Here is a 23,849-nt window from a genome sequence, read left to right as displayed (position 1 = left end):
AGAGAGAGAGAGAGAGAGAGAGAGAGAGAGAGAGAGAGAGAGAAGGAGGCTCAGAAGAGCATAAAGATTCACTGATAGGAGAACTGTCCCTGTTGCCAAAGCAGCAGACCCAATCCCTCTATCTAAGAGTTTTTGTTGTTAGTTGTGAAGTTGTGTCCAACCCATCATGACCCGATGGACAACATTCCCCTGGAGTTGCTCATAGTCACCTGTGTGACTAGTCATGTGCTTCAGCAGAAGGCTGAGGAGAACCCATGTCAGGATCAACAACTGAAGGTGCATTCCTTTCAAAGCAATGCAATGTGATGCTGACAGACATCACCTGAACTCGGATATGTATCCAGGACATGCCCCATCTCATCACTGTATTCTGCACTACATGGAACCAGCACACAGTGGAACAGGGAGAGCCCCATGTTTGTGTTGACACCAAACTGCTTCTCACAACTGCACTGCACAGAAAACTTCTCTGTGGCCAGGTTGCCTCCATTTTAGCTCTGCATGGCCATTTTGTCTCTCAGCTTTCATCTTGTTTCTACAATTAGAGCTATTCCTATTCCCCAGACTTGGAAAATAGGTTCAAAATTATGTGTCTCAAGCAAATGCGGTAACATCTCCATCTTCCCCTATTTTTGTCCCAGCATAAAGTCCAAGGCTGTCCTTCCTGTAGTGTGCATCCTGTAGTGTGCATGCCAGTGGTTCTAAGACTTAGCCACCGGTAATGGCAAAACACACATAATTCAAAAGGCATAGCTAGCGGCATGTTTGGGTGTGTGTCCAGAGGAGTAAGAAGGTGCCTCTGTCCTGGAATGGCACCCTAGCTTTTAGCAAGAGGGAGGGACTTCCAAATTCTGCCCCTCCACTGTAGTGTGGATCCATTTGAAGTGGCTACAATATATATTGCTGCATAGTAAGCCATTGACTGGGTAGTCAAGTCATGTTTTGGTCTAAGAACATGGCCTTTTGGGATGGCTACAAGAATGAGAATAATGATTTATCCTATCCCCTTGCAAGAATCAATGGGTTTCAACCTATCCTTTATGTCTCGTGAAAGCATGGTTTTGTAATCTGGCTTCAAACAACTCATTTAACAGTCCTCACCTTGGTAGTTGCTCTTGCTGCCAGTGCACTTTATTCAAAAGTAAGTCCCACTGAGTTCAGTAGGATTTATTCTCAGTCCTGGTATGTGAGTGTAGGATTGTATTCTGAGCTGCCTCAGCTTTTCTAGTGAATGTAATTGTACAATTAGAAGAAAGAAAGATATGGCCAAAGTGTCTAAAAACAGAGCTACTGATCTCACAGAAAGAACCCATATGCAACCAATCCCTGAACGTGCATCAAAATTAGGATTACTAACAATGCCCGGAGTTTTTAGAAATTTGTTTTTCTTTTAAAATATATTTACAGCTGCATATAATTCACTTACTTGAGAACACACAGAGAAAACGCCTGCCTTAGTATTTTAGATTACACAGCAAAGTTGATTTTATTTCACACTATAAACGAAGAGCAAAGCATAGCGTCAGTCTGTCAATTTCTATGGCTAACATTATCTTTGTCACCAAAGGAACCCCATGTTTCTTGAAAAACAGAACCTTGTTAATAATCCATAGCAAATTCCAAGTGAGTGTCCATAATCTGAACCAGCTTCTCCAGTCGTTTCTTTAACAGAAGCTTGAACTCAACAATTCACATGTTATCATGGTTGCCTCTTCGGCAGGAAAATCTTCACCTAGTAATTTCTGGAAAGTAAACTTCTTAAATTTGCAGTAGCAGTCTTGGCCATCTTTTGTTGTTCCTGTTTGTTTTGCAGGGTTGGTAGCCATCTTGTTAAAGGCCCAAAAGCCTTCCCTGGATCTCAGAATATTCAGTAGCATTTCCAGTGTAAAAGATTAACATAGAAAAGGAGTATGAAACACAATTTTAAATAGGACTGTTCAAATCCTTTGAGTGCTTATTTTTTAACCATAACTCTCAGGATTCCACATTTTGTTTAGCAATAAGTTCACTCCTAAATGCATGCAGCTACAGTATGATCAGCTAAAGCTGTGAGAGTTAAAGACAATTGAATGACATTTTCTTCAATGAGTTTACAGTTGAAATCCCTGCCCAGAGTGTATGAATGTTGAAGTGAAGGATTAAGCAAAGCCTTTTATGTTTATTAACCTCAGATTTGTTTTTGCCACAGGGCTTACTTGTCAAGAAGACACAAATGAATGTGAAGAGAGTCTTTGTTTTCCTGGTGTCTCATGCACAAATGCCATGGGATCCTATGTATGTGGCAGCTGCCCCAGTGGGATGATTGGCGATGGAAGAAAGTGCAAGAGTGAGTTTTCTTTGGCTTGGTTATGTTCTATAATCAACACAAAGCAGGGCTTCATGAACCCGATTAAGACCCATTAAACATCACCAACTGGGGGGCAGGCTTTGGCATTTCCAGTGCCTTCTGTCAGGCAGCCCATATAGCAAAATGTCAGAAAAAAGGAGGAAAAGCGGGTCGTGATAAAAAAAGAAAAGTTCTGCTCTTGGTAGCAGGCTCAAAATGGAGGGCAAGAGCTGATACGCAAACATAATTAGGCACAGCAGAGATTTCAGGCAAAGCTGAAGGGCAAAGAAATCACAATGCCTGCTCCTCCTTTCATTTCTTGTTGGAGTAAGCTAGGTCAGTCATTTTCTACACCTCCTGTACTGCTGATGTGCCTACTAGCAGATAGACAGAAATGTATGTGTAGCCCGTGCAGCATGCTCTCTTCTGCTTCCAGGGGAGAAAATCAATTTTGCCTGAAAACCTGTTCCACTGGAAAGGTGTGCTCTATGCCCTGTGCTGAAATAAAATTAAACATTCTCAGATGCTATCCTGAGATAAACTGAAAGCTGCAATCTACATACTTGACATAAGTTTGCAATGGTTGTAATTTTTGCACAACAGAAATCTACTTCTTTGAGAACAAAAACACAGTACCAATGTTTATGTAGAATTTAAGGTAAAGCAGCAATTAAGCGTGACCACTAAGATCGAACAACAAACCATAAAATGGGGAAAAAAGTTTTTTTTCATCTGCCATCACAAAGGCAATGGTGGATGTTAGGCAACATTTTCGAGGAGGCCCTGTTATGATGGCCTAAGAGAACCATTTTGGGCATATGTGCAGTATAGAAATTAAATAAGCAAATGTTTGTGCAGACAGAATATTTAGCAGCTCTGAGTAAGGTTTATAAGTGTGTAGTAACTTCCAAGCCTTTCTCACACATCTAAGCCTACATAACCACACTACTACCAGCTCAATCACCTTATTCTCAGTGCAGTCCCTAAAGCTATGGAATAAATATCTCTGGTTGTTCCTGAACTTCTATCTGTGCGGTTTGTTTCTCTTAAAGTCCATTATTTCCTGCTGGAAAATGGCAGTGCTCAACATGGACTCTTCCCATTGTTGGTTGAGGCCCTTCTTCCCTGTGTCAACATCATTTTTCTTAGTTGGCAGATGATATGTATTGTTTCACAGTGTTGGTGTACTCCACCCCCCGTGCATGAGGTCCAGGAGAAATGTTTGCATTATCTCCAGCTAATGGATATTTCTGAAGATTGCCACTGTGACTGAATAACACAGATGCTCAACACAGCACCTTGCTTTCTTATGGTATTCAGTGATATTATGGTCTACTAAATCATTTTTTTTCAGCTGCATATTACTGGATTTCTCTCTGTAAAGAAAACTTGCTGTTGTGGTCAAATTATCTTATCTCCAGGTATAGCAGTAAGATGGGTGCATTAAAAGTCACAGTTCTACCAAAATTTAATGTCATTTTCTCTTACTAATGGACATTTCTCCAAAACAATGAGTCAAAGTGCATGCTAGGCTGATAACAAGATGCTCCCTGTTATTACCTGGGAACCTTTAATGCAGAAAGCTATAATGGCATTTAGCAAATAGGAAAGTCTCCCCGCCCCCCCCCCTTTTTTTGGTAAATGATGCTAATCAGCACATGCACAGTACCACTGGGTAACTAAGGTTGTACTTATCTGGGAATTAATCTCGCTAAACCCAGTGGAGTCTTCCAAGTAGACATGCATAGGTTTCTGATGAAAGCTGATTAAAAATCAATGAAATCTGCTTAAGAAGCCACAGCAACACAATTCCACTGAAGGTGGTGTTGCTCTGTGAAAGTGCTAATAAAACCATGGCTATTTTTTAAATTCCTTAGGCTTTTTTGAAAAAAGTTATCTATCAAAGTCCTCTGGAACTGCTGGATAATATTCTTCAGTCATCTACTGAAGAATATTTGACAAAATGGCCTTCCCAATTTCACTATCCTTGAATGACATGGAAAATTTCAGATGCTACTGTAAATCCACTTTAAATTATTTGAATGTAAGTGTTAGCAAAAAAGAAAAAAAAACCAACTTGCTATATTTCTTTTTTATCCTGCCATCCTCTCTTAGCCCACTGTTTCCCTTACCTACTAGTATGAACTAGCACTGGGATTTCATTCAGCATTATGTGTCCTGGACTTTCTTAGATTTTGATTTATTTATGTTTTATTTTTTGTTCCACTCAAATCATCAGAGAATTTCTCCTTCCTAATATCAAGCAAAATATCCCCTCTGTCTATTTATTGCCAACACATAACATAAGGAAGTTTGGAAGGTCATTTTTACACAGATAATTCTGCCATATACTTATATAACTTTTATGAACTAAGGTTCAATAATAAGCAGTGTTCATTTCTCCTTACCTACTGTTTTTGTTTGTTTTCGTAAGTGGTTCATGTCTAGCCAATCTGACTTTAATCTGAATACAAAAGCAAAGGTCCACAGTGGCAGATGATACCTTTCCATATCTTATAGGGAAGACTGACAGTATCTTTTCCCATTCCTTATAGGAACTAGCTGTATCAGTAAGGAAACAAGAAAGAGCAAATGGGATGGTAGTGTGGGGAGTGAGAAGGAAGGCTGCTCTGGGCAATCATTCTCAAGGACTGCTGGATGGGTTTCTTCAGAAACAGAACTGGGATTTGAAGTAGATCAAAGGGGAGCTGTGGAGGTTGGGCCATGCCATGAGACTGTGATGGGAGAGGCAAGCATGCTTATCTGAAGGTCCGACAGGTGGGCAGGCAGTTCCTGGGAATATTTGAGATATACAGTAGAGGGGAGGGGACCCTGCACATGGGAATTCCTCAAATGTAGACCAGGCAGCCACAGCTCTTGACCCCATGATGATGCATCAGCAGACAAGGGTGGCCCAATTAGATAACCGGCACATTGCAAGGAGGCGTGCTCACTTTCGGAAGTCCGCTCCCAAAGGGATGAGGTCCAGAGAAGCTCATAAGGAGGGCTCCTGGAGGTGATTACTAGATTGGGATCAACAAAGCATGCCGGGGATGCTCAGAGAGTCATTCTGGTGATTTGTGCTTTTGGGTCAATAAAGACCTCTCTGTGGCTTCTGAATGCTTGAAGGAGGAGCCTTAGCTCATGAGAGGCAGGGACTGAAAGTTACGGTCTGCAATTCATCAATAAGTGGGGAGTTTCACCTGCCATCCTTCAGTTGTGTCAGAGAAAAAAGTCTTCCTGACTGGCAAGTATAAGCAGAATCTTCTCCTTTAAGCAGCAAATGGAAGATCAACACGCTCTGCCCCTTTGGGAAGTTTCAGTGTTCCAGGTGGGTGCTTGATGGAGCCCATTCTCCACCCCTCCCCACCAAGTCTATCACCTTGCTGCTTGTGCATCCTTGTTCTGGAAAAAAAGTGATCAGTGACATAGCTGGGATCACATTATATTTAGATAGGGGAAATATCTTATACTAAACTTAATAGAGAAGCAAGATCTTTCCTGTCCATAAATGTTGTATTCTCTGATGGCTGCTAGGAAGACTGTTCAATCACATTAGTATGAAATAACTCGCCCCTATCTTGCCCAGTCCTGAAGATTTAGGATGTAGTGCTGATGAATCATACACACCAGCTCTAAACCTTAGAAGGTTGACAAAAGGAAAACTTCATTTCTGAAATATGGCCGCTGTTCTTAACTTATACTAACATTATTCAAGCACATAATTGATACCACTGTTAACATGAAACATATATAAACTAGGCAATATAACATATAAACTAAGCCAATTCTGTCTTATTCATGAAGCTGCATCCAATCGTGTCTGTCTACCAGCTGAGCCAAACAGATTCTTCCTAGATTGCCCCCACCAGAGCAGATCATGGGTTGCAGGTGAAGGGTAGGTGAAAACCCCCTTGCTGGAGTAGAAATCCAGGTACAGAACATGGATTATATCAGTCTCTTAATCTTATTGTTCTCTTAATTCAAGCACACTTACTCATATGATGACTCTTGGTTAAACACCTGGTTACTTTTGTGTGTGCTAAGCCATAATGTAATCAAATTTTGCTTTTCTTCTAGTGTCTCCACTCTTCAGACCTTTAAAACTTGATTAGTTTAGAGAGTATGCGTACTCCAACTTTTATTGTGGAGTTCTTTTATGGTAGATTTTCCCCTAAGACAAACTTATTATTTCCCTTAAAATCAATAAAAATAAGGTTACAAAAATATATCAGTAGAGGAGCACTAAGTATGTGTGTGTATGGATTAACCCTGACCCCAAGAACAGAGTGTGATGCTTAGAGCTCCCTGAGCTGGTATTACAGTGGGTGTTTAATGAATCATTCACTTCATTATGCATAAAACAATTTATAAACACTCCTGAGGATCTAGCCACCTGCCTTCCTGATTTCTCAGCTCATGTATACATGTCTATTAACCTTCAACACAGAAGAAGAAAACCGAATTGCATGAACTGAAGAGGGAATGGCCAAGAGCCTCTTTCTTTTCTCAATAATAAAAGAGAACAGCAACTTGTCTGTGCAGGCAAAACAACAGCTTACAATTGAAGAATCCTAGAATCAATGCACTCTCTGTTGTCAAGTTGATTAAATTTTCCCTTGGTTAAATTTACAATTTTTCCTGATATAAACTGTGCTCTAGACTTTTACTTGTTTTAGAGCATTTTGTGGCTGCCTTGAAGTGCATTTGTGTTTTTGTGTGGATTAATTCTATTAAGCGTGACTGTAGAAAGGAAGATTCAATTAAAGCAGAAGCAAAATCCTGTCCTTAGTTAACATGCAGTTGCTTATTTGCACACACTCAGGATTTTTAAAAATGCCTTTTCTGACGTAAGAGTTGTACACAGCCGAAATAAACAACTTCACTGGAGTAATGAAAATGGTTATTAGGTGCAAACTTGCTTTTTCATGGAAGAATTGCTGCTGCCTTTTCAACTTGGCTTGGGATGGCATTCTGAGATCAAGAAGAGTTAGTGTTCTAATAGCTGAAACAGATGTGATGCACAGGACTCGTAATTGGACTGCCTGGCTTAAGAAACAAACAAATTTAAGAGCAGCTTTAGGGGGCTCCAATTTTGATTAGAGCAACAGCCCTGGGAGAGGCCATGTTTAACCTCCCTTCCCTGTTCAGGATGGTCCTGCCACACAGTGGAATAGCTGAAGATCTAGCAACAGGATGGGTGGAAAGATCTCCATTTCCAGTATTATTGGAATATTAGATGTTGCATTGTTGCTTGTGCACCACAGTAACTAAAGAGCAATTTTATCCATGTTAGTGGTACAAAGCACATTGCCGAAAAAGACTTTGCCATGAAGCATCTGAGCTGCATCCATGAATAGGAGGTGAAGGCGAAGGCAAATAGAAGAAGGATCTTCTCGGTGGCTGCCCCCCATTTATGGAACAGGCTCACCAGAGAACGTCTTCTGGTGCCAACATTGTTCTCTTTTTGGTGTCAGACAAAAATATTTCTCTTTTCCAGATATTTTAATAACTGATTAGTAATGGTTTTTAATGCTGATTTATATGGTTGTCCTCCTCACTTATTACATTCTTAAATGGCTGCCTTTATATAGCAGCTGTTGTTGTTTTATATGATGATTTTAATGTTTTAACTGTTGTGATTTTGATTATTGTTGTAAGCTGTTTAGACATTCCTGTTAGAATAGTTGGTGGCACACAAATGTAAAAATAAAGAAACAGCTGTTACCAAGTGTTGGCACAATGGCTGTTGCTTCGGTGGAGTGGTGGTGCGTGTGGTGGTGACCTTGTATTCTGCTGCTAAAGTTTGGGCCAGCAAATCAGCCCGGTTTCCTTCTTCCCCAAGACTCGATTTGACTTGGCGCAACACTATGGATGACTGTGAAGATGGGGTTGAGTGTCGTCCCTTCGCTAGCCTCAATAGCAGTGGCTGCTCTTTTGTAACCAGTACTTCTGCCTCACCAGGACATGTAGTTCATATACCTAAACTTGCTACACCACAATAAACAAAGTTCTGCAGATCTTTGTGCTCATATATTGGAGATGCTGAAACTCAGCCCAAGGACGGAATTCAGTTTTGGAGAAGCTCTTGGGGCTGCAGTGCAGCAGAAAGGGAGCCAAAGATGAAAGGGGTGGGGGGGGGAATGACAGATTGGGACCCCAGGCAGGTCATTCTTGGCCCAAGAATCTACAGTCATTCCCTAGAGCTGCATTTTTTTAAAAAAATATATGCAGCAGTTCCTTTCCTTCTTTGGTGCACCTTGTGCCATGGTTCCCTCTCCCTAAGCTGTGCACAGAGCACCACCGTGAGCACTGGTTGCCACTATTTGATTAAAATAATTCCCACATTTCTTCTCATTGAAGCTAGCCAGTAGCTAATTGCTTTGAAACATGGCTCCAAGTGGAATATGCAGTCTCTAACCTATTGGAGGAAATTAATATTTTAAATAGTCTCCAATGGACAATTTACTTGATTTATTTCCTCAAGCACTTTAAGCAAGAGTGTCCAAAGTACAGCTCTTGAGCCAGCAGCTGCCTGGAGAGGTTGCAGTGTAGCTTGGCAATTGTCCATTTATACAAATGTGGGCTCGAGGTGGAGTAGGGCCAGCACGGAGTTTTCCTTCTAATTGGTCAAGGTAATGTGTAATTCGTGTAGTCTCTCCAACGTAGTCTGTTGCCACGTTGAAGGTCATTTGGGCAGCCTGCCTCTGTTTGCATGCTGTCCAGTTAGATGTGGCTGTTAAATGAGATCTTGTTTTGATGAGAGTCCAGATGCTGACTCATTTGATTGTCTTTGTTCCCCCGTTGTCTTCCGGGATCAACAACTTAGAGGGTTATTTGATTTGATGTTAGTCTTCTTTCTCATCATCAATCACAACAAAAGCAAACATTTTGCCTTTTTCACCTCTGTTCTTCTTTATTACAGCTGAGGACACTGCTGACAGGATGGAAGCTTTCATTACTGATCATCGTCATACCAAAGGTGAATGGAAAATGAGTGAGAGTAAACAGCTCGTGAAACCCCAAGAATGGAAAGCATTGTCTGCAATTAAGTATGTTAATGCTAGCAAGGGGCACAGTAAGTACAGTGTGATTAGATGAGTGTCAAAGGTTTTCTTCTCAGATTTTGCAGCTGATGTACAAAGCTGTCATGTGTCCTGTGAAATTAGTCACCTAAGCAGTCAGTGCATATAAACATAAACTTATAGATTTGACCAGGGGTAGAAAGAAAAGAAAGGGAAGCTGAGCATGATTGACAGAGGAGAGACTGACTGTGGCAGCTTCTTTAAGCACAAAGCGGGGCTCTTTAATGAGATACAGTCTGATTATAATATTATTTATTTATTATTTTACTGCTACGCATTCTTTCATGGACATTTCAAAGTGGTAGGCACTGCAAGATAAAAAAGGTTAAAAAATACAACAATATGTTAAAAATAAAATAAACTGTGACTGGTTCATTTAATACAATTTCTTGAAATGTGTTTTCAGGAAGAGCTGAAAACAGCACAGTGTTGGCACCTGCGTGACCTCCAGAGAAATTGAGCCAGTGCCCTCGGCTCTTTTCCTGGTGGACTCCTGCTGGGCCATAACTCCACAAGGAACCACTGGAACTTATTTTTTGTTTCCCTCTGTCACCACTCTGGTTGTAAGGGGGAAAGCACTTGTTCAAGTAACCTGGATACAACTTATTTGGGAGTTTATTCACGACTACTCAAATCTTAAACTTCAGCCATGAGTGAAAAGGCAGTGAGTGCAGTTCCCTCAGCAAAGGAGTTGTGTTCTGCAAGTGGGCAGCCCCTGACAACAGCTGAGCTGCTGCATTCTGCGTTAGCTCCAGGTTCTGAGGAGGCCATCAGGGCAGCCTCAAGGATACCCCCATGCAGATGAAATTGCTGAGTCTTGAGGTAGTGCCTGTACCATTGAGGACACTTGGATGACAGGCTCTGCCTACGTGACAGAGGCCATAGCTGGTGAACGAATCAAAACTGGCAAAAGGCATTCTGAGCCACTGTGGTCACCTCAGACTCCAACCACAAGGCTGGGTCGAGGAGTGCACCTGACCTTTTAAAAGGAATACGACTCTCATTCTGAACAGGCAATGAACCTCTCTTCTGGGCTCAGGAACCACTCAACCTCTGTCTTGCTCAGATTCAGATTCAGTTTATTGGCTGTTATCAAGTCCAACGCTGATTCTAAGCAATGAGCCAGCACAGCCACACCTGAGTCAGATGTCACAGGGAAACAAAGCTGGATGACATCAGTATGGCACTTGGCTCCAGATTCCCTGATGCCTTCTCCCTCACTGACCTGAAAGACCAGATGGTACCCTGCAGAACCTCATCGCTCAGTTATCAAGGGCTGAGAAATTGTCACTCAGTGTTACTCTCTGAAATTGACTGTGATGGTAAGACCAGAATGACTGTGAAGCCCAGCCCATGGAGCTGATCCAGGAAAATGCCATGGTCTGTGGTATCAAAATTCAGTGAGAGTAAGCAGAATTAATAGGACTGCAAGCTGTCTGTCCTGCTCTTCATAATGGTTATTCATCAGGGCAACCAAAGCTATTTTGGTCCTATAATCAGATCAAAACACAGTTTGGAATGGGTATAGAGAATCAGTATTGTCCAAGAATTGCTCCTCCATGATGTTTTCAAGAATGGTCTCTAAGAAAGTACTTGTTACGACTGGGCAGTAGTTGACCACTGGGACCAAAATGAGTTCCTTCAGTGGTTGTCACCCTCCTCCCTCCTTAAGAAAAGCAGAAAGCACCCCTTTCAGTAAAGGTGAATTTACTATTCCCCAACCCCATCCAGTCATCAACATTTTATGAGAAGCATAAAGTCCTGCCTGGCTGGTTCAGCTTAAGAGTTCTTTCAAAACTCTTTCTCAGCCAGCATCCTGCTTCCACGGGGATCTTCTGGAAAGATCAGAAGCACAGTCAGATGCTATGTTTATGAATATGAGATGAATGCCAGCCACTGGTATTCAGTGACACACTGCCTCTCAGCATGGAGGCTTCATAGGACTATAATGACTATGAGCTTACCTGTCCCCATGGATCCTGAAGCAGGAATGCACAGATCTGTCACTGTCCTCTCTGTCAGGTATTTCACGCATAATTCAGTTTCTTCCACAGTAACCTGTGAATCATTTTCTTGTACCTAAATAAAGATATGCATTTTCTTCCAATATATGTATTTAAATGCATATTTTACAAGTTTCAACTGGAAAAGGCTATCTTGCAACATTCAGAATAGTGTTCATTCCTATGAATTTGCAAGTTCTCTTCCATATGTTAGTCTCGGAGGGGAAGACTAAAAACTAGCATGGAGAGCCATGGCAGGGAAAGCACCACCTGCAGTATTTGCATGTGGCAAGTCAGTGCCAAAGGCAGAGGAGCTGGGCCAGCAGAAATGTGCCAGCTCCGTGCTTTTTATTATCTCCCAGGTAAGGTGGGCTATTGTACTTTTGACTCAAATGCAGCTATGGGTGGAATTGTGCCTGAGTCTAGAGGGAACGCAGGACAGAATGGCATCCGCATTCATCTGCACGCTGCCTCCGGATGTCTTTGTCCTGGACGTGGCCACAAGGCAAGGCTGTGATGCTGTGTGCTTTCAACATTCTTTCCTCTTCTATTCCCCTATTTGCATACAGTGCCATCTATTACAGCCTTACACACCCTAATGAGCTTTCTCCCTCTTCCCCCATTTCTTTACACACATCATTAATATCCTGGATTAATTTATTTTGGTTAGAGTAAAAGTCTATGGTAAAGATTTTCATTGGAAAAGCTACATGGGATTATTACATATCTGAGCTGCAGTGACAAAATGGCCAGGGGGGTCGGGGTGTGTGTGTGTGTGTGTGTGTGTGTGTGTGTGAGAGAGAGAGAGAGAGAGAGAGAGAGAGAGAGAGAGAGGGAGAGAGGGAGAGAGGGAGAGAGGGAGAGAGGGAGTATGACTTAGCTGCTCTTTTCCAGTACTAAGGAACATGTACCTGTACAAAGAGATTTCCATCTACAAATTATATGTTGGATAAGGATCATAATGGAAGCTTGATCCTTTTCATTTAGAATGAGGAGCTTGAGGGGCAACCTGGACTACATCTTGAGGCATTAAAGTCTAGTGGCTTTCATGCTGAGTTCCTGTGGGAAGTATGGAAAAGGAAAGGAAATTTTGTCCTAGCTGTTCCTTCCTCCTCTCAGTCCTTTCCCCCACCAGTTGGTTTCTTTCACCCCTCTGTGGTTTCAGACCTGTTTGTGCAAAGTACAAGCAGGTGTGGTGAATTTCAGGAGGAAAGAGGCTAGAAGAAGAAGGGATATGCTCAAACTTCTATCTTTTCCTGCTCCTTTTCTGCTTCAAAGCACTCCAGCCCATGCCCAGCAGAGGTTCTGTGGAGGAGAAAGAGCCGCCAGTGTTTCATTATACGGGCCTGCTGTGACTGCCCTGCCTGATACAACTTCTCCACTTACGTAACCTTTCCCTTGCACTGAAAAAACACCACTTCTATTTCACCCCCGATAAATGCCAAACACCTTTGAATAATAAACTTTAAAACATGTAATTAGAAGACTAATAAATCTTGCCTTAATGAGAAACAGCTGGTTTGATATGTTATGCCTTCAGGGTTGTCTTATGCTTGGCACACAATTTTGGGACTTCCAACATTAATTATATTTTAAAAGAGTAAAAGTAACAGAAAGCCTTGGCCAAAGCTCATATTTGCTCCCTGCTTAACTTTTTAATTAACTTTACAGTTAATGGTTTAATACTAAGAAATGACACTTGGATATCATTTTAGGTCATGCAGCAGTTCTGCCAGCTATTACTAAGTGTGCCAACAGACCTTGCTTTCCTGGAGTGCTTTGCATTGACCGTAAGCCTCCAAGCGTTGGATACCTCTGCGGGCGATGTCCAGCAGGTTTCTTTGGAAATGGGCGGATCTGTACAAGAGCATCTAGACCAGGTACCTTTCTTTTATTTGAGATTTTAAAGATTTAGAATTGCTCTAGCTAAGCTTGTTATCAGCTTGGGTATAAGCATGCATTGCAACATATATCTATGCAATGCTGGCAATATTTCACTCTAGTATAGGATCGAAAGAACCCATCTTACAGAAGGTCAAGCATGGTATTTCTACCTGCCCAAACAGAGCACTCTAGGATTTTAAGAAATAGATGCCATTTTCATGCCACTTCATACCCTTCTTTTGAGTAGCAAGGGACTGCAGGTGGCGCAGTGGTTTCAACCGCTGTGCTGCTGGGCTGGTAGATCGAAAGGTCGCCGGTTCGAATATGCATGATGGGGTGAGCTCCCGTGCTCTGTCCCAGCTCCTGCCAACCTTGCAGTTTGAAAGCATATAAATGCAAGAAGATAAAAATAGGTACCACTTCGGTGGGAAGGTAACAGTGTTCCGTGCACTTCGGTGTTTAGTCATGCCGGCCACATGACCATGAAAACTGCCTGGGGACAAACGCTGGCTCCTGCAGCTAGGAAATGGAGATGAGCACCGCCCCCTAAAGTCAGACATGACTGGACTTTAATGGGGAAACCTTTACCTTTTTAAAAAAGTTGCAAGGAGCCAAGTCAGGGTGTAGGATGGATGGGAAAGCACCATGATGTGTTTTTCAGCCAAAAACTCTCCTACAGCCAAGGCACTGTGACTCGTTGTGTTCTTGTGATCCAAGTTGAGCCGATCTCAGCTTGTGCCATTGGTACACTTGTGCAGATGATAGTGCAGCTTCTCCATAAGCTTTCCTCACCATTTCCAAAGTTTCTGATGCACTTTTGCCCAATTTCACACAATTTTATAGTAGACCGCTAGATTGCACTACAGTCTATATTCTCTGAAAAATAGGGCTTGGAATCCCTATTTCCTTGGCAGAAGTAACAAAAGGTTTTGCAGAGATGGAAAGGACCTTACCCAACGCATTTCTTCATGCAGGAGACCCAGAGCTAGAACATTCCCAGTGCTCTGATTGAAGATCTCTACCAAGTTAAGGACTGCCTGCTCCCAAATAATCAGTCCCATTGCCCCATTGTTCTTACCACCAAGAAGCTTCTCCTATGATTCTAAGGCCCATTAGATAGTTGGAGAATGAAGGCATTCTGTTTTTGCAACCTGTTGATTAATTCCTTGAACAATGAACCTGGAAAAGATGAGTTGAAACCTAGGAATAGAAAATATAATAATGATGAATGCAGAAGTGTTAAAAGTCAAGTCTCTGACTGTACTTTCTTTCTCAAGCATCATGGATTCATATGTTTTATTTATATGCAAGAACCTCTTTACATTGAAGCCATAATGAGTGGTGATTGTACCAACTACAAGGAAAACATGACATTTGCTGTTGCCACTCTGCCTCCTTCTTTATTATCTATTTTCCTGAGATCGCTATATGAAGGTTACCCCTCCATAAGTAAAACAGGAGATGCCCATGTCAATGGCAGAGAGCAAATACTAATTCAAACAACTCAGTGGTATGTTGCAGAAACTCCACATCTGGGAGTTCTCAGATATTATTGCTGTAGTCATCTTTGATTTTGGATTATGAATAGAACTATGTGATGGTAAGGAAGAAATAACCTCTTGATCTTGGGCATATGGCAGAAATAATACAAATGATCTCATAAAAGGGTATAAAATAGCTACCAGTAAAGCCTTTCCCCCCAGCTTTTAGAAATCCTTACAATTATCCATAGTTCTTTAAGGATAAACAGATAGTTTCCTTTGCTGCCAAGTTTTTCTAAACCAATTTCATCAAAGAGCTTGACAATCATTTATTTAGAATTTTGGGGAAGGTTTTATCTAATTGCTCGAGTTAGTTTTTCTCCATTTGTTTGTTTTCTTCATTCTATACAACTATTCTGCAAAAGCAGCCCTTAATTCAGTATCCCAGGATTGATATCATTTGCTGAAAAGCTCAACAAATCTGAAAGTGGTGAACTTGAGAAAAATGAACCCCAATAATTTAGTCAAAAGCTTGTGTTTTTTGTTTTAACCCCAAAATGAGACCTTTTATCTAGAGTGTCACAAAGAAAATGCAAAAACTTCAATTAATCATGAGTTCCACATATTGTAAAAGGAGCTTCTTGGATTGACAGTTTCCTCTAATGAACACTATTTTCTTAGTACAGAGAAACAGTGTTCATTATAGGAAACTGTCTGTCCAAGAGTCCATTTTTGCAGAGTTGTGTGTGTAATTCATGATTAACTGAAGTTTTCCCAGGAACAGAGCATGTCTCCCTCCCAACCAAGGATACAACTAACTTCTCTGGATTAAGGCTCAATTTGTCAGTCCTCATCCAGACCATTGCTGTCACCAGGCACTGATTCAGAAACGTCTTGAAGTGAGGGAGGGGCAAAAGGAAAAATTGAAGCTGCATGCCCTCTACATATTTCAGACAGCACATCCCAGATCTTTGGATAATCACTCCATCTGTTTGCATGTAGGTGTCAAAAATGGTAGGGGACAGATCTGATACCTGGCTATCTGGCAGTCCAGAAGGATATCATGGCCAATGGGATGGAATGCCGACCAAAGTTTCAGCAGAACCTGGACATACTTACCCTTGTTTAGCTTTTGTCATACATTAGGTTGCCACAAATTTACCAAAGTTCAAAGCTAGATTGTAATCTTTTAAAATAATTTCACCCAAGACCCTAGAGTTGAGATGCCACTATGCATTTAAGCCCCTTGTTCCTAAATAGTTTTACCAATTATCTCAAGGCTGGCTGTCTCCTGACCGCTAAGTGTCTACTGCTCCTGCTACAGTCCTCACCCATTCATCCAATCCACCCCAGCCGAATTACTCCATCAGGAAGGGCTCAGATCAAAAGAACAAGTGACCTCACGCTACTAAGGATCTTGTCCACATCCTCAAGCTGTGCAAATTGAACTGCCAATGTTCCATTGCTATGGGGAATAATCATGCCATTCTATGCATTGCTTTAGTGTTATGTCACTGCTTCAGGATTCTTTTGCTCAGGGAAGCAGATTATTAACATGTTCTCCTTGCTAGGTTTTTCCGTCTTCCTTCATGTATACAGCAATTGTGCAGGATCCCCAGTTGCAAACAGCACCCATGCACATTGCAGTATTTCATATTACCTGATTATTGAAGTCAGTAGCTGAAATGAAAGCGAGTATAAATTAAATTTACATGCTTGAACAATTACAGTAATTTAAACTTCCATTTGAATAACTTTGCTCTGTTGAGACATATTCTTCTGGTCCCTAAACAAAAATCTTGTTTTTAAAATATCTAAGTGAATAGCCAGATTCCAAGTGACTTTCACCCTGTTCCAACAAAACGGCTTCTTGTCCATCACGTTCCCTTTTTATCAGACCGTTATGATTCACTTGTCATGATCTAAGGAACAGGAGATAAGTATTTCTTTATCCAAAAAATTCAGAGCTATATAAGTTTACCACAGTGGTGGAAAACAAAGGTGAACATTATATGGTTTGTTTTTCAAGCCTGAGAAGAAGAAAAATACTGTAGTTAATTGTAACAAGGCACTTTATTATAACTGACCACAGAATAAGGGTAAGAGTTAATCTATTTGTGAGTTTCAGTTAATGCCTTAGTTCCACAGTTTCTGAGATTTTTTTTTCTTTTTCTGGTAAAAAGAACGTTAGAACTGGAATATTCTCTCATTTGTAAATCTGAGTATTCTAATTCTGATGTCTGCAACTGGGTGCTTTTTTAAATAAGGAGGAAAATGAAAATTTCATGGAGGTTGTTTATAAAGCCATGTACCCCTGAGATGTATTGGATGACAATGGGAGTTGTAGTCCAACCTTTCTTGGGGGAGGTCTAGGGGCTGGGAAAGACTGTAGAACTTTTTATTTTTGCCGCAAAAAGACATAATTTTAGAAAACTGTTTATTCCTGCAGACTTCAGATCCTTTATTCCAGAGTAGGGAGGCCACGTGTTCTGCTTTAGAAAGACAGTCCTCTGTCTGAAGGTGTCCTCTGTTTGACGGACTGTTCAGCCGGGCCTCATCAAAGCCAAGGGTCCCCAAGGAAGAGGAGCAACAGGGGCCTTGCAGGTGCTTCTGCACAGTGAGCCCCTGGACATCAGCGGGAGTGAGCATACGGGCCACTTCACCTTTTCCACTCTGCTGAGATCCCTTGTATTTCTGCTTAAATACTGGTGCAAATTTCTAAATTTTGTACCCATGTGCAAATTTGGACCCATGTGCAAGGGTTTGCCAAGCCAGTGTCCTCTTTCCTCCTGATTTTCATTGTTGCAGAAGTGACCACCATACTCCAGAGTGCTCCATTCGGCGGAGACTGTTCTCAGGCCCAGCAGCTGGGGACCCTTTGCCATGGCTGACACCTGACCTGGACCCATTTCCATCCTGCCCCAGGGTTGCTGCTGGTGCCTGTCAGCCTTTGGGGCCCCTGCCAGCACAGGGGCTGGCTCTTGTAGTGTTGCAGCTGCAGCTGACTGTCGGCTCCTCTATCCCTCCCTTCCTTCTTTCTCAGTAGTGACAGTGTGATAGAATGAGCTCCAAGATCTGCCGGGCAAGCATCTTCTCCCAGCCTGGTGCCAGCCCTGTGACCTCTCGTGCACGTGATTTTGAGGTTCATAGCCACAGAATATAGACCAGTTTTTACAAAATGTAGATTTCCCCAGAACAATGCAAACACTTGTGTGATGCAACACACACAGATTGAGAGAGAGAGAGAGAGAGTATATCCAAATACTTGGCAGTTCTATTATGCTAAGTGGTGAACGGTGCAAGTATTACTAATAAGTAAATGCGATTTAGAACAAGCAGCAACAAGAATCTAGTGCTGGTTTCCTAGAATGTTTTATGTTACTCTTTTCATTCACGGAAGGAGGGGGCTGCTTGTTGTTGTTTTCCTAAATGAAGTTTCTCTGGATACCCAGCAGGCACATGATTCTCTGTATTGGATCCTATGCTAACCACCTTGGGAAGGCTCCTGCCTTAAAAGGTGACCAAGACATATCTATATGTATATGTATATGTGTATGTGTATGTATATGTATATGTATATATATTTTAAATGTGAGTGATATCTGCTGTAGCCTTATCCAGTCTTCCCCAGCCTGGTACCTCCAGGTCTACTGAGTTGCCACTTTCATGATGCCAGGTCATTGGCTACACTGCCTGTGGCTGATGTAGTCCCAAACATCTGGAGGCAGCCATGTTGGGGAAGGCTGCTCCACTTTGGAAGGGATCATACTGGAGAAAGCAGGAGTGAGCCACCATGTGTAATTCCTCTTTTCCACTATCTCCATGAAGGAATGAGGCATTTAATGAAAATGGAAATTGGTTGGAAACCTGTTGTTTCTTTCCACTGAAAACTGAAATAAACCTAAGCAAAGCAACTTCTTGTTCTCTTGTAAAATCAGAAGGCATTCAGGAAAGGGGAAAGGTTACAAATGAGTCAAAGTGTGGTGTTAAACATTTAATGGTGGTTCAGCAACATATTTGGATGTACTAGTGTGCCATGAAGATTGTTTTGGGCCGGAGAAGAAGTAATAGCTTTTTGCTTCTGGGATGCAAAATAAATCCAGTAGTATCCCATAGATGATTCTGGAACTGCTGCCAGGAGTCATCCTTCCACTAAGGGAAAAAATGAGTTTTCTACAATAATTTATCTTGCCTAGGCAAGAGCTACTAAAATCTAGATATTAACTGGAGGTGGAATGCTATAGGGAAGTTTTCTGTGGAGTATTCTGTGACCTAGATATAACACCCAAAGGAAGACATGATGGGAAGAATATTTTAGATAATTTAAAAGATAAATGATTTGCAGCCTGGCTGATCCATACATTCCATCAATCTAGACTATGTTAAGTGCTCCAAATCCAGTTGATATATTTAGCAAGCAATGTAGCTGAGCAACAGAAGACCCATGAATCCCAAGCTATAAAACCGTGAGGGAAAGGCCCGTGTTACAGGCCATGAATAATATTTACATTCAATCACAACTTCTACCGCAGATTACATCCCTTCTTAACAAGACCCTGTCATCCTTAAGCAATTTCACTACTTTCGTGGGGGTTTGAACAGGTAAGACTAACAATCCAACTCCTAACTTGTAACCTTGGAGAAATTGCTGAGTTGCGTATAACCATGAGAAACTTTATAGCCAGATTATAATCATTAAAATTTATAACCTTAGGTGATCGCAGTGCTATATACCTAAGCATTTTTGTTTTAATAAAGATAGCCGCCTTTTCACACTTGTGGCAATGAGGGCTAGGTTTTGGTTATAGCCATGCCAAGGAGTTTACCAAGCATTGCTGCATTGCCATCAGAGGAGGCCTTGCCTAATGGAGGTCCCACTTCACCAGCAAAATTGCTTCTCTTATGGAGCTAGATGGAAAAGGAGCACAGCCTTCTGGCAAGGAGGGGTCCTGCAGGTTATGGGAGGTCTGGTATTTTTGATAGATTATGGCAATGAGAAGTGAAGACTCGAACACCAAGAATTTCTCACATTTCGTTGCATTTTTATTTAGCATTCTTTATTTAGGGCCAAAGTGACGTTAGGAGATTCATAACTGGATCTTCCAAAATTACATCTAGTCTGAGCTCCAGGCATTGAGACCCCAGATCTTAAGATTTATAACTGAATTTCCTCACTACTCTTGCCTGTCCATTCCTTTTCATCCTTTGTTGTTTTCCTTCTACTGTAAAAAATTGCATTATGAATTCCTTCCATCAGGGACCCTTCTTTTTTGTGCATTTGCACGGTTATATAATCCTCCATCATCACCATTGTTACAGGGTACTTTTACATTAAAGGTGACTGACACTGGATTAAAAATGCATTTGTTAATTCATTCGGGGGTATAAAAAACCTGCAGACATGCACTCGATGCTTTAAAAGAAGACACCAATGAATATAAAACAGACAAAAGTGTAAGCCTCTGTGGCATGCAGAAGATCAGGAAAACTAAATGCCAACATTGGAAAAGGCTGATGCTGATTCCACGGCTGCCTCAATGTGGCATAGCCTCTTCAGCTGGCGCATAATAGCCAGAAGCCACGCTGCTGCAGCTGGTGGAAGGAAGTGTCTCCTGAGGAGCCACATGCTTGCGTTACTGATTTCTCCAGGGTTTGGGGTCATGCAGCTCCATTTGGCATGGGGTGCCCATTCACAAAGTGGCCGCTGTGGTGGGTTCAGCCAACCACTGACTCCTCTTTCATAGTAACAAGAAATTGTTCAGGCTAAAAGGCAAGTAACAAGTAACTCAATGTCTTGCAGAGATAAGATCTGGACCTAAGTTCAGGCCCACTCTTTTGAATCCACAGTGCTCTGTTTCAGCAGAAGTAATTTTCATAGGAGGGCAAGGCTTAGGAAGCTAAAACAAACAAACAAACAAACAAACAGTTTCTGGAAAATCCTGAATACATACTGAGAGTGGTAGAATCTGAGCTTCCAGGAGCAAAACCATGCCTTTGAACCCACAGTTAGTGCTCACAGTTAGTGCTCTTATGCAGGTTGTCCCATTACTCTCTTACCCCATATTCCCAACACCCAGAAACTATTCACCCTAGTCATGCATTCCTTTCTTTCAGGACCCCTTTCCCTAAACACACACACACCCTCCTCCCCCTAGACACAGACAGAGACACCCACCCCATGCATGCAGCTCTGATCTCCACCTAGTTCCTGCTTCTCTCTGTTGGGTCATTTCCTGCCTTCCAGGTTAATCCATGCTACCTCTGCTCACACATACAGCCTACACTCACACCCACACACACACACATTGCTAGACACACACCCACACTGTCACGGGAACCCTCCTTCCACCTAAGCACACACCAGTCCATTAACAGAAACACAGCCGTGGTCTCCTATTCATCACATCCCTCCCGCAGCCAGTAAGATCCCTCCTCAGCTGCTCTTTGCTGGCTTTTCTGAGCTGCACTTTTTGCTACCTGCTTTTCAAATCCTATCTCCTTTCACACCAGCTTTTCTAACTCCACACTGCCTTTTTGATGCTGCGTTTTTGCTTGCTTCCCCAGCTTTCCCATGCTCCCTCTCTTTCCTACCCCCACCTCCACTGGCTTTCCTAACCCGTTACTTCCCCTTTCTTGGCTCCCCTTGCTCTCCAGCGCTTGGCTGGAGCACCTTTTACCCTCTTTTACTTTTGGCTGCCTGGAATGGAGCAAACCTCCAGCCTGCAACTGCTCCAGACTCTTCCTTCCACGTGAGGGATGCTCTCAGCTCATCTGAGGTCAAGATTGATTCCAGCAAGGAGAAAGAAAGAGGCAGGGCAGCTGGATTTAAAAGAAAATGTCTTTTTAAAAAAATACTGATGATGATGATGATGATGATGATGATGATGATGATGACGACGAAAATTGCTGCCAGAGAGTGAGACACCAAGGGCAGTGCTTATCCTTAGAGAGTTTGTTTAATGGTAAATTAGGGATGCATTCTGCTTTCCACTGAATGGCACACATTTCCTCTGGAACACTGGATGGAACCTTGCAGCCTGTGTGACATGAGAAGAGCCCCTCACAGTGCAGGACCTGGGTTTTTGAAGACCCATAGGAAAAATCCTCCCCTCCAAGTTGGCCCACTCCCTCAGTAGGTCCACCTTCTCCCCGCCATGTTTCCCAAATGCTCTTGCTCCTCATATTCTTTCTCAGCATTGCTCCTACTTGCTTATTTCATTTGTATTTATTTGGGATCTTTATAACCTGTCAAATCACTGTGCATCTCTGGATGGCTTACAAAACATGCTTGCTTGAGAGATAGGTAGGCAGTGGAATAGACACTGTTGCAGCCTCTTTCCACCACCACAGCTGTCTGGGCCAGAGCAAGCAGCAGCTGGACAAGCAAGATATGATGATGACGAAGTGAAGCAACTGATCAGTGGGCCCCTGGAGAGCGTGGGCTCTAAGAGAGTGCCCAGCTAGGCCTACCATCGGTGGCAGCCTTGGCTTTTCCCCAGAGGTTCGGAAAGTCAGTTGCAGTTCTGCATGACATTTACAGCATAAGATCAATGCTATTGCTGAAAGCCACCAATCTGGAAGCACCCGATGGCTGCCCAGTCTGGGCTGACCTTTTGCCTGATATAGAAAAAGACTTTGAGAGACTTTCCAGGACTATCTCTAAGCTATAAATACATGTTCAGCAGCCTGAAATCCTGATGTTCTCTGGTCAAAAGGAATTCAGCCGCTGCAACCCTCTTGAACCTACAGCTGCCTTGAGAGGCATGGCTGTAGCACCCAGAAGGGTCACTTGAGGACTTCCTGCCCCAAGAGGTCTAGGCACTTTCTTCTTTGCATGTGTTCTGCCAGGAAGTTGAGTCTTCCCTATTGAAATATGCAAGTGATTCTGCCATTCATTTAATCGTTTGCTTGTTTTATTTTTGAGTTTGCCACTGCTTTTAACTCAATACATTTCATTGTTTGTATAGTTGTAAGCTGTTTAAGGCCCTTTCTTATCTAGAGAGAAATACACATTAAAATATTCTCAAATAAATAGCTACACAAATAGTCTCACCTGCGGTAGGGAACCTTCCTGTGTTATGCACACACATGTGTTTGACAGTGTATACAAACACACACACAATAACAATAATGCTGATAAGACCTAGGTTAATCCATTGAAAGTAATTTGGATTTCATGTAGAAATGTCTTAAGAAAAACTCCTTGGGGGTATTTACCTCTGCTCATGGGTTATTTAAAGATATCCAGTTGTACTTTTGAGATAATCCTAATTTAGGGAATTTTCTGGTTTGCATCCCATATAATTATTTTTATTATACATCTATCATGTATGTATAGCTGAAAATAATGTGGCAGTAATTTTAGGCCATTTACTGCTTCAGTTAAATAAAAGACAACTACAGTATCTGCAAAATATTTATATTTGAACTGTTTTTCTTTTGAAAAATGTCATGGATTGACTTTTGAAAAAAATACGAATTTCTTTTCCAATCTGCTTTTATATATCTTAATGCCCCTGTGCATCTCAGAGAAATAGATTGTATCTTTGTTGATGTAGCTCATCTATATATGTCAGTATCACACTGTTTTAGCCAGGAGGAAGAATCTGACAGTCCAAGAGACGAGAGATAAGAATGGCATTTTTATTCATTTCTCTGTCTTTTTCACAAATATTGGAAAGGAAGCATGCTGAAATTCTTTAATAAAACACATTCTTAGAAATATATTTTCAGGGGAGCAACTATCCCATTAGGTTGGCCTGAGAACTCCTATAATTCCCTGAGTCAGATTAAGATCATATGAAAAACAACCCAATGCCAGCATCAGCCTCTGCGGGTACTACTCCTGTGCGATCCATGTGCTGGCAGATTGTGTGGCTGGGAGAGGTTCACAAAACCTGCACAGGCTTTCTGTGTGACTGGAAATCCTGGCTAAAATGCCTGAGCAGCACTAACCTATCTTCCAATCCTTGTTTGTTTGGGTACCTCTTCAGCAACCAACCTGTCCCTCAAGAAATTTGTGATTTTCTACACATACAGACAAAGGATATTGCTAAAGAGCAAAGAGCTT

General features: G+C 41.9%; 1 protein-coding gene across 1 annotated transcript in view; it reads left to right on the top strand.

Moving 5' to 3' along the window:
• The window catches only part of LOC123027555 (von Willebrand factor D and EGF domain-containing protein-like), a 160,204-nt gene that overhangs the window by 62,041 nt on the left and 74,314 nt on the right, over window positions 1-23,849 (top strand). The window contains exons 12-14 of the mRNA XM_044438489.1: window positions 2,189-2,326; window positions 9,252-9,308; window positions 13,130-13,294. Coding sequence (XP_044294424.1) covers window positions 2,189-2,326; window positions 9,252-9,308; window positions 13,130-13,294 — 360 coding nt within the window. The remainder of the gene's footprint in view (window positions 1-2,188; window positions 2,327-9,251; window positions 9,309-13,129; window positions 13,295-23,849) is intronic.

The sequence above is a fragment of the Varanus komodoensis genome, unplaced genomic scaffold (genome assembly GCF_004798865.1).
Source record: "Varanus komodoensis strain SLA01 unplaced genomic scaffold, ASM479886v1 scaffold32, whole genome shotgun sequence".
NCBI classification, from domain to species: Eukaryota; Metazoa; Chordata; class Lepidosauria; order Squamata; family Varanidae; genus Varanus; species Varanus komodoensis.
The sequence above is the reverse complement of the archived record's forward strand: the minus strand, read 5'-3'. Positions and strand labels throughout refer to the sequence as shown.